Source organism: Diadema antillarum, unplaced genomic scaffold (assembly GCF_040938485.1).
Source record: "Diadema antillarum isolate AM-2024a unplaced genomic scaffold, OU_Dant_1.0 seq00000595_RagTag, whole genome shotgun sequence".
NCBI lineage: Eukaryota > Metazoa > Echinodermata > Echinoidea > Diadematoida > Diadematidae > Diadema > Diadema antillarum.
In genome coordinates this window covers 20,995-33,026 of record NW_027271526.1, presented here as the reverse complement: position 1 = coordinate 33,026, position 12,032 = coordinate 20,995, and the positions used below count along the sequence as shown (strand labels likewise).

The window sequence follows — 12,032 nt, the reverse complement described above, 5'->3', positions numbered from 1 at the left end:
TTTATGCGATAACTTGAGTAACATTGACTGGAATTTTACCAAACTTGGTTCAAGTATAAGGTGTGATGGGGCAACTGCTTGAGTAGATTTTGGGTGAAATCGGCCAAAGGCCAAAGGTCAAGGTCAAATCATGAAATTGTATCTGTTTACACGATAACTCAAGACTGGATCAAGCAAATTTCACCAAACTTTTCCAAGGATGATGTATGGTGGGACAATCACTTGATTAATTTTTGAGTGAAATCGGACAGAGGTCAAAGGTCAACGATCAAGGTCAAATCCTGAAATTTATTTGTTTACGTGATAACTCAAAACTGGATGAAGCAGCTTTCACCAAACTTGGTCTAAGGATGATGTATGATGGGGCAATTAGTTGAGTAGATTTTAGTGACATTGGCAAAAGGTCAAAAGGTCAAGGTCAAATGCTAAAAATTTCGCTATTTCCCCCATATCCATGTAATGCCCAAAGGTATTTTCTTGAAATTTAGTGTAGATATGTACTACTGCGTAAAGATTCTCCAGAGAGAGTTTCATGTCATAAGGTCAAAGGTTAGGTGAAAATGTTGCAATATCACTTTCCTCGCAAATGGTTCAATGTATGTTCATGGAACTTGGTGCATACGCATGTACTGACTGGCAGGGATTATCTAGGGAATTTAGGGGTCATGGGTCAATAGTTAGGGGTCAAAGGTCAAGGTCAACTCTTCAAAATTTTACTATTTCCCTCATTTACTAGTATATGCAATGCTTGCATTATTATTTTTAAAACTTTATATACATGTATTACCTAATGGAGATTCTCTTTGAAATTTCCTGCCAGAAGGTCAAAGGTCAAGGTTAAGGGTCAAGGCCAGGTTTAAATGTTAAAAAAAAATAATCTATTTTATACTGTAAGTACACTCTTTCTTCATAACTTGAAAATTACTCTATGCATAAACTTATAAAAGGGTCAGTCAGAAGTCAAGTAAAAATTCTCAATTCCCCCAAATACATGTGCCTGCACTCTTAGACAATTATAGCAAACCTAGTTCAAGGAAAGTGAACATTCAAGATATTTCTGACAAACCTGTCATTTTAATGCTTTGCCAGTTATGTGAAACTGTCATCACACATTGTGAAGACATTGCACTATACACCTATTTGGCGAATCATGCATTATGGTGGAGGCATCAGTCGCCATAGCGACATTTCTAGTTCATTCCTGTTTCATGTCACCAGCACAGTTTGCTTTTGTCTGTCTGCCTGTCAAATGTAATGTCAACCCTGACATGTTACAGTTGTAATGATGTTCATGTTGCTGACACTGTATATTTGACGATTGCAACATCAGCACAAGTGCAGCCCCCACACCGTGTTCATTTTTTTGGCGAAGGTTTAAATCAGAATCAGACCAAACAGAGGAGAGAATTTTGAAATGTTAAAGTTCCACATATTTCCACAAGAAACAGATATGTTAGTAGCAACCACAAATGCAAATTAGATTAAATAATGATGTCATGATCTTGTAAGTCTGTCATTGGCCTACACACTGAGTTTTACTCAATTTCCTTGCCTTAAATTACAATAAAAAAAAACTTTCAGTCCATGGCAGTATTTTTTTTTCTTTTGCACAGTGGCCCTGCAGTTATGATTATTTGAGGGGGGGGGGGAGGGGTTTAGTTACCATGCTGTTGACGAAAACGTGATTTATAAGGAGTTAAAGGGATAGTACGGTATTGGTGGAGATGAGAATTGGGGTTTTAACATTTTGCAAGATACCAAGAAAATACTTATGATATAGTACTGAGCATACCATTTTAAGAGGAATGCAAAGTTTATTTGATGAAAATCGGGTTTGGAATGACTGAAACATCCAAAAACAAAGTAAAACAAAGGGATCGTAATAAATTATGGGTCCACACTTTATTAGAATCACTCTTTTTTGGATATCTCAGCCATTTCAAAACCAACTTTCATCAAATAAACGTTGAATTCCTCATAGAATTACATGCTCTTTCGTATTTCGTAAGAGGTTTCTCATTATTTCACCAAAAAATGTTAGAAACCCAAAATTAGGTCTCAACCAAATCTGTACGATCCCTTTAAGAGTTTCTGGAATCATCACCTTAGCTAAATTGTGCTTGTGAGCTGTGAAACACACCACACTTTCAATTTCACAACTTTCTAATTTTATGTCTGATTTTGATTAAACTTCGTCTATTCTGTTTCATTGACAGTATCTGCCAAAAGATCAAAACTCTTCTAAAATTCATAAAAATTCCTGAATCACTACCGAAATTTAAGCATGTGTCCTTTGTGTCATTAAAGGGATCGTACAGTTTTGGTTGAGACCTAATTTGGGGTTTCTAACATTTTTTGGTGAAATAACGTGAAACCTCTTATGAAATATGAAAGAGCATGTAATTTTATGGGGAATTCAACATTTATTTGATGAAAATTGGTTTTGAAATGGCTGAGATATCCAAAAAAGAGCGATTTAATAAAGTGTGGGACCCACACTTTATTACGATCGCTTTGTTTTACTTTGTTTTTGGATGTTTCAGTCATTCCAAACCTGATTTTCATCAAATAAATTTTGAATTCCTCTTGAAATGGTATGCTCTGTTCTTTATCATAAGTGTTTTCTTGGTATCTCGAAAAAAGTGAAAAGCCCAATTCTAATCTCCACCGATACTGTACTATCCCTTTAACTTCTTTTCTTGTAAGTTTCGCCCAAGTCCGTTCACAACTTTTTTGAGTTACTGTGCACACAAACAAACAAACAAATGCTGGCAAAAAACATAACCTCCTTGGCAGAGGTAGAAATGATGGATAGAGAATAGGTAAATGAGTATCTGGATAAATAGATGTAAAGTAAAGAGATGAATTGATTGTGATTGATCATAAGACTAGATGTAAGTAGGATATCAATAGGTAGATGATATCATAATCAAAACTTGGATTAGATCAGTCCTGCAGAAGAGGGTTGGTCTAGCACAATGTGCAATGATGAAATGGAAAAGGACATGTAGCCAGCAAAGATGGCCTGTAATGGAGACTCGAGTGTTGCGCTTGCAGCCAGTAGGTTTAGGTGATGTTTCCTGTAACTTTGAAATAGAAGAAAGAGTCCTGCTTGGTTTTATGGTTGCATACAAACAAAAATACAGATAGATACATTTGCGGTGTTCTGTTGTGAGTCTCTTTAAAACATAGGTGTGATACCCAGTGAGGAAATCAGACTGGAAGGCAAGGGGGAAAAAAAAAATTATAGAGAGAGAGATCCAAACAAGAACCAAACTCAAACAAACCAGGAACGGGGGAGATGAAAAATTTCTGCCAAGGAGTGGCGGGGAGGAGTGAGGAGACTCCTAGCCTTGTGACAAAAAAGGGTAAACAACATTCCAAATGTGTTAAGGGCTCTTAACATCTGCCTCCTAGGGACATTTGTTAAATGTCAGAATGGATTTATGGCTGGGTGTGAGTCTAGCCATTCCAAAGCCGGGCCTCCAGAGGGAACGGTTAAAGGCCAGTCGTGGGGGCAAGGGCTAAGATTTCTTTTACGACCACATGATATGGCTAGTGGCCGCCACATCTCAGGGGTTGTATTCTTGTCCCTTCCCCGCTCCCCTCCCCTCACTTGCGGTATGCTGCAATCAAATTTCAGTTGTCCAGTGGTCTTCCAAATTTCTGTTACAGCCCCAATATCGTTTACGATGATAGACTTGTGTTTTAAGAGAAACTATCAAATATTTATGCTAAATGGCTGATGGTGCAGTAAATGTCCAGTCCCACGTACTACTGGTAGTCAGTGTGGAATTTTCAACCCAGCAAGCAGGTCAAAGCCATAGTGGAACTAACACAAGAAGATACCCGCACATAGGGTATGACCACAGACGTGGGAATGTGAGATAACATAAGTTGAACGACAGTATCTATTATTGATGAAATTTAATATTTTGTTGTTGATTCTTATGGATGTTCACAGTCATCAAGAGATTATTTTTTAAACATTGTTCAACATGGAAATGATATTTTACATATTTTCATTGCTTTATACCTTGAGGGCAAACAAATTTTCTTGATGGATCCACTTCCACATTTACATGTATCTATGGCCTTTAACCCTTTGGCCTGCATGCAACATTCGATAATATTTGCATGCAGTAGTGTGTCAGATCACGCAGTTACTGACAAATGTCATGAATTTTGTTTTTCTTGCCTGACATACCTGACAAATTACATATCATGTGCCAATGAGCTAATCATTTCATGAATAAACCTTTCTCTCACTTTTGTAGACCCTGTCAAAAATGGAAAAAAAAAATATTTTGTTTTATCTTTGACGTCAATTTTAACATGGGTATTCGAGGAGTGTCATTTCTACACCAGTCTTACAACTCTCTGGTGACTTTTGGGGATGGACAAGGGAAAAGGGGGACGTCCAGTCGTATGCAAGTTTTGTTGTTGTTGTTGTTGTTGTAAACAAAATTTACTCTGTCCCAGAAACTTTTGAAGTCTGGAATCCTGCAGGAATATTCTATCCCTTCAGATTCCAGTCATATGTTGTCAGCACTATAAACCTTTGATTCAGCAACTTAGTTTTGTCTGGTCCAGTTGTGGGCAATTGATACATTTAACCTGAGGCAGCATTTTGCATAAAACACTTCTTCAAAGAAGATACAAATCATATACTTGCTGTATGCATCTGGAGAAGAAAACAAATCATACCTCCAGTTCAGTAGAGCTATCTGCATAGATTTAAAGATAAAAATGATAAGACAAACCTAGAAACCCTACAGTTAAAAAAAAAAAAAAACAAGAAGAAGAAGAAGAAGAAAAAGACGACAGGTTGATTTTTTTGCAATTTTGACATGGACACTGTCATAAGTACACTAATGCCTATCAGTTTGAGATATTTTTGCATGTTATTAAATTCGCGTTCCAACAGTGATTTGAGAAATTCAACAGCTTATACAGTATATCATCTCACATTTCCTCAGTGTAGCAGATTCACCCTTAAGTTTGAAGGAGAGAGGAGAGAGAAAGAGAAAGAGCGGGGGAGTGGGAGAGAGAGGCAGATAGACAGACAGACAGACAGAAAGCAGGAGGAAAGGAGGAGGGGCTAAGTGCAGTAATCTGAAATGAAACCATTCCAGTATGGTGTGTTGGAGTAGGCCATCGCTGGCTGTATCCGTCATATCCTGCTGCTTCTTTCCTCCAGTCCCTCCCCACATGTGATTACAGAGGATATTCTGTGCCTTATATGTTTTATAAGTCATCATTTCAAAGCGACTAGAGTACCGAACATGATGGGGGAAAATGGTAGTTAGCACTTGTATTGATGTGAAGAAGGGCAGAGAGTTGGATTTTCACTTTTTTTTTTGGGGGGGGATCGCAGATGGAAGGGATTCCTGTCAATATTGTCATTGGTGATTTGAAAATTGTTTGCATTAAGCATTTGCATTTCAAAGAAGTATTTTAAAGTGGGATTGGTAATATTAGTGACATTACACAACATGTATATCCTGTAATACTCTAGAAATGAATATGTAGAATTGTTTAGTTTTTAATTTTTTTTTACACTTGGCCAGTTTCAGCGAGCCTGCCTTGTTTATAACTATTAAACTGTGGGTGCTGTTTTTGTTTTGTTTTTGTTTTTCCTGGTATTTCTCAATGTAAAGCAATAACTGTTCATTTATGCCCATGCTTTATGCCTTTTTTTTTTATATGTGACACAAGGAAAAATGGAATATGGAAAATTGATTGGATTATGGATTATGGAAAAATGCAATGCCTTGAAGTTTCTTAGTATGTTCTTGATTTGAAATGCCGATATTTGTTCTAAGGATGTCTGATAAAGACCCTGTGACATTTAGTGTCTACATGAATTTTGTGGCAATAGGCAGTGTGATGATGGTGCAATCCTTCTCTTTGTGTGTGTGTGTGTAATCCTTCTTGTATCAAATGGTACTTTGGTATTTTTGGAATAACATCTCTGATGCTGTTTGTGTATTCTTTTTTATTTCTACTGTATATATGTATTTGCTATCTCTTACATTTGTGTGTGCCTGTTTTCCCAATTTGATGTGTGTCTGATATAATGATGAGGGCTATGAATTCATTGATGACAGTCCGCAGTAAAATGTCTTCATAATCAACGGTGTCCTTCGAATACTTTACAGTACACTTCCGTGGGATGTGCAGACTGTAACATAATCCTCCCTTGTAAGATTTCACTGCCGTAGCATCATCCATTAATGGGTGATGACTCACATGTCGTGTGACTGCCCACAAACAATTTGGTGTCACGCACCTGTCCGGGGTGCTCATGTTCATTCACGAAAATCGTCAGACGTTTCCGTGTGGGCAGCCATCCCTGATGAGGAGTGGGTCCAAGTGAAACGGTTCATCGCTCATCCCTTTCCTCCTCTTCCTCCACCTCCTCCTCCCCCTTCTCCTCTTCCTCCTTGACCCCCAAGGAGGAGGCTGGTGATGATATTGAACCCAACCATGCATAGCATCTGCAGATGAATAAGAATAGCAATATCATTTCATGACACACTCTTCCTTTTTTTCATATCCCTAAACCTCCTCCCCTCCCCCTCCTCCCCCCCCCCCAATCCTCATCACTGCCACAACCCTCCCTACTACCAACATCTCACAGGTGCCAGCAATGTTGTTGCCGTTGGCGATGGATACCACCCCATGACGTCATCCTCATCAACCACATCACTCCACAAACGCCCCCACTCCACGACCAATGCCAGCGAGGCGCGCTACGTGTCGTCCGCCGACGGGGCCGTGCAGGTCTACAGTGCCAAGTTTGGCCGCCAGCGGCCCTTCTCTGCCAAAGCGGGCCACGTCTTCGATGCAGGTATTCATTTCATCCCCCATCACCCGAGGTCTTGAACTCTTTGTCACAGGGTTCAGGCCATTAGTCAAAACCCTTCCCAAGTTCACATCAGCCTTAGACAGCATGTGGCACTAGAGTAGTGCTCAGCCATAGATTTGGTCATATCTTTTGTTATACTCACAAGAGGAATGGAAATGTACATCAAATTTCCGCTTCTTGTTTCTGTTTTAAAGGACTTCAGCTAGGGCAGTGATCATAGTTCTGTTTGAAAATCATAGACACTCATCCATATGAGTGCTGCAGCATCAAAAATAAATCCTAGTCCTCAGGTAGTGAAACAATTACTGTACTTATCCAATCATGTCTCCAACAAATGTGAGTGTGTTGGGGTGTCTCCAAAAATAGTTACAAGCTGTTATCATAATATTCATACTTTAAAAGGGGCCTCCACACAAACAATTACTGACATGAGTATAACTGCTCTAGTGCAGGTAACAACGTTTAAAGACTTGCATAAGGTTGAGAAAGAATGTGATTTTTTGAGTAGTTTAATCTGAATAACACCACTGAACAAGTGGGGTTCATCTGCCACGTTTCAGAATTTCTTAGGTTTTTGTTTTGTTCTCCCAAAATCAGGGTTTTTTCACATGGAACACTTTATTTGTTGCTATGTTAGGGTTTGCAGCAAACCAGAGAGTTGTCCTGGTCCCAGAATAACCTTATTTTTCCAGGAAATGTTTACATGTTCTATATTTTTACTGTTAGAAAAGGAAATGTGAGAGAAATAAAATATGATAGAAGAAAAAATGACAATTTTAATGAATGAAGTCACATTGTGTGTGGATGATGAAAGCTTATCCACCAGAAATGTTGTGTTCACACCGAAACACAATGTCAGTGGTGAAAGCAGATGTGTGAATGCTGTCGGGAAAGAAACCATTTTTGGTCAAACTCCATCTCATCTCCATGCCTGGCTGCAGCAGAGGCCTATATATAGCATGAGCTCACAGCGGTGCTCTGGAAAGCATGCTACTCTCAAATTGAAATGTCTTCGTCCACGCTTTGCACGCATGCTTGCACGTCTTGCGTTATTATTGCATGTGGCAGACTATTTTCTCTTCTTCCTCCCAGCATTTTAATTTGCTTGAGAGTTCGTTGTCTACTCATCACATCAGACCTTGGCGTGTATCTTTTAGTTGTGTGCATGTCAAAATCGTAAATCAAAACTTGAGAGAGAAACTGAGAAACGCCAAACATAAATCTGTCGTACATGCCAAACTTTCCACAATGGAATGTACATATGCATACCTCAAATGAAAAAGAAACAAAGAACCAAAACATGATCGTATATACAGTCAGTAACACGCTGGAAGGTGTTACATATGTACTCTGTCTGCATAGCCAAGGCCTTTTCCATGAAACTCCGACAAACCATTTGAATTGGAGTAGGTGATAGAGACAGACACAGGGTCAGGGGAAATGTTGACTGACATGGTACAAAGTAATGACTTAAAAGCAAAATATCGATGAAATCCAAGGAAAATTCCCACAAATATTCTAATGAAAAGTTACGACCACAGTACTTGATTATCCAGTCAGTCTTGTAAAGTGATGTTCTCTTAGGATCATTAAAAAAAACAACAACAGTGGTCATGTGATTGTCTTGTCTTTTCTCCTTGATTCTGCTCCAGATGTATCAAGGGCATCTTCCAAGCCAAACTAGTAAAATTCTTCACAAAAGTTTTAGTGAATGTTTGTTTCACTTCTTTGGTAATTGAAGGAAATGAGGAGAACTATGGATATCAAACTGACATGGCCAAGATGGCTATTTTGAGATGACTGCCAGACACCCAGATAGATAGTGCGCTGATGCTGAAATGGACATAACCTTTATAGCATTTAATGTCCAATTTTACTCAAATTGTCAATCATTTGTGACTTAATAGTACTTTTCTTTATTCCAATCAACTACATGCTTATAAGGTGACTTGTGTTTATCTTATAAAGAGCTGCACAGGCTGCCTTGCTCATGTTTACATTTTAAACTACTTTACCCCAATGAACACCAGTTCTGTGTATACTAGGGCAGGATATGGAAAATGCATGTTTTAACAAAATTAGCTGATCCTCAACAGTTTGAGACAACAAAGAACAAATCTCTAAAGTCTAACTTCTATTATTTGCCAAACATTTTATTTCCATATACGGTATGTATCATGTAAAAGAGTCAGTTCTTTAATTCTGTTGTTGTACTCTCACAACTTCAAATTGGGAGATGTGTGAGGTGGAAGAGGGGATAGGGTCAGAGGAAATGAGATTGCTACTGAAAAGTAGCATGCCCAAGATTTTATAGGAAGATACAAGAAGATACTGGCAAAGACGACCGCGTCATGAATGTTCCGCATTTCAACACTAGAGGAGACGCATAATGCCAGGAGGGCCATAAAGTATGAGACCCTTTTTAGAGGCAAAATAAATGATTGCGTGGGAGGAATTTGTTTCCCTCATGAAATTGCTCTAGAGGCCTTCACTATGAGATCCCAAATCTAAATACAGAACAGTTAACGACACATTGAGGTATGCCCAGCAATCTGCACCTTTTTAAATGTGCAGAGATGATTTATGGGGTTGCCCAAGACCCCGTCTTGACATCTCCTTTGATCACACTGAATTATTACATTGCATCTATCCATTGTTCACATTGAGTTCACAAATTTTGTCATACATGTCAGAACCAAGGGTAACTATCCGCCCACCCCCTTCCCCCTCATACACTCTATCCCCCCCTCCCTACCCCCCCCCCCCCAAGCATCTGGTAATGCATGAACAACCCCGCCCTGACTTTGACTTTTCAGGAGATGGACGCTACCCGGGCGCCGGGAGACCCAACTCCGCCGTGGTGTATCGCGACTCGTCCGGAGGACAAATAGGTATCTGCTCATCCCAACATATTTTTTCGCTTCATTCCATCCCACTAATCCCATACACACTCCTCTGGCTTTGAGTCAATCAATCAATTAAATACACCTCACTAACAGTAGCAAACTCTTGTCTGCTCATAAACATCTAACAATGGTTGCTGTTACTGTAGGAACAGGACCGAAATATTTGTTGCTGATTGGCTGTTGCCTAGTTTGCTGATATGGAAACTAAAATGATTTTGTATCACAGTTATCATAAGATGCTCTGCAAAATAAGAGTCTTTAGTGGGCAGTACACCATACACTTCTCACCACTGTACAAAGCAAGATATGAATAGAGATATCTAAGCAAGAGTAATGCTCAAAAAAAAAAGAAAAAGAAAAAGAAAAGCCAGACCAGCTATCACAGAAATATCTAAGTGACTATTGGGTGAAGATTCAATTTTACTACGTAAGTACCTTCTTGCCAGTGACTTTTCCTTTCACTTAACAGTTGTTAAGAGGAGTTTAAAAAAAGATAAAAGCACAAGCACAAGCACAACCAACTTTGCGCACTTGGTACACAACTAATTTAAAGGACAAGTCCACCTTCATATACATAAGGATTGAGAGAATGCAGCACTATTAGTAGAACACATCAGTGAAAGTTTGAGGAAAATTGGACAATCCGTTCAAAAGTTACGAATATTTGAAGTATCTGCGCAGTCACTGCTGGAAGAGAAGACTACTACAGTGTATGATGTCACATGCGTACAACTATATAAGGAAAATAAAAAGAGAATTTCACAAAACTTTACTTTTTGAATACAGTGCACATTTCTTCAACTTGCGACTGACTTATGTTAAGGGTAATATTATTCCCCCTGCCTTCTGAAAGAGAGAAGACGAGTGTTCTTTTGTTATGCGAGAAAAATGGAAATATGTTGAATTTTCTTTATTCTTTCTTTACATCGTTGTACTCATGTGACATCACAAGCTATAGTAGTCTTTTCATCCAGCCGTGACTGAGCAGAAACTTCAAAAATTCATAACTTTTTAACGGATTGTCTGATTTTCCTCAAACTCTCACTGATGTGTTCTATTAATATTGCTGCATTCACTCAACCCACATGTCTATGAAGGTGAACTTGTCCTTTAATACTACTAAAGCTCTTTGCAAGAACTCTGTAGACTGCATGCAGCCATATTTTTCTTCTCTTGCCTTTTCTCTCTGATGAGAGGATACTGAAATTCATTTTGTGCATGAAACAATGGAATGTTGCACAAACATGCAAGTCAGCTGTGGTGTTCCAGTGGTGTTTGTAAATGTGTTCAAACGTGGACTGCGACAGAAATTCACTCAGGTTGAACTGAACTGTACACCAATCATAGACATTCTTGGTTACTAAAGAGATGCCAGAGTCACAAGGTATGGTTTACCAGTATTTGTACAAATGTTGAATGCAAGTGCATGAGGACCACGATTTCTTGAAATGTATTCAGCTGTTGCGTTTGGGATCGTAGAGTGAAAAAGGGGGAAAACAAAACAATAGAAAGCCTGTGTAGTGGATGGATCCATGTTTGAAGACCTTTACAAGTAAATATCCATTTAGTTTGTGTATGTGTGATTCGGTATTAGTGTCTTTGAATATATGTCTGTCTGTGTCTGACTGTCTGTCTGTGTGTCTATCCATCTGTCCCACTGTCTGTCTGTCTTTGTATCTGTCTGATGACATGCCTGCATGCATCCGTGCCCAGCTAGTAGGCGGTCTGCTCTTGCCGAGGTGTGGTAGATGAGAATTTTTCATGGTGTCGGAGACAAGCTAGTCTGGCAACGTCAAATTATTTCCGTTCATAAGTAACGTGTGCATAATTATGTATATTTGTATTTGTGTGTGCTGTGGTTGCTATGCACAAACTTTACCTCCATTTTATATAGGTATGGAATGCAAAAGGTAAGACATGTGATCTGGAGGTAAAAACAGCTTGTAACGTAACTTACCCGGTACTTGCAGACTAATCTTTGATTATGTTATTAGGCCATTTTGACTTATGTACATGTACATTTGTAAATGTATGGAGATTCTTCCCCTTTCGCAGTATTTGTCATATAGAAATGCATGATTGAATGTGTTTGTAATCTGGTATATTGAGTAGAACATTAGCAATGTGATACACAGAGTGGATTTTGAATTTTACAGCACACATACGACAGCCAGCCAGTAGAGCTAGCTGCACACGCTTTCCAGTGAAGAGGATGTGCACCATTGCTTATGTAATATTGCTTATTTAATATCTAG

General features: G+C 38.9%; 1 protein-coding gene across 1 annotated transcript in view; it reads left to right on the top strand.

Annotated features, from left to right (window-relative positions):
• Positions 1 to 12,032, top strand: part of LOC139735728 (tubulin polyglutamylase TTLL5-like) — a gene marked incomplete at its 3' end in the record, with an annotated part of 73,451 nt that overhangs the window by 46,908 nt on the left and 14,511 nt on the right. The window contains exons 27-28 of the mRNA XM_071646474.1: positions 6,644 to 6,853; positions 9,688 to 9,762. Of these exons, the coding sequence (XP_071502575.1) occupies positions 6,644 to 6,853; positions 9,688 to 9,762 (285 nt within the window). The remainder of the gene's footprint in view (positions 1 to 6,643; positions 6,854 to 9,687; positions 9,763 to 12,032) is intronic.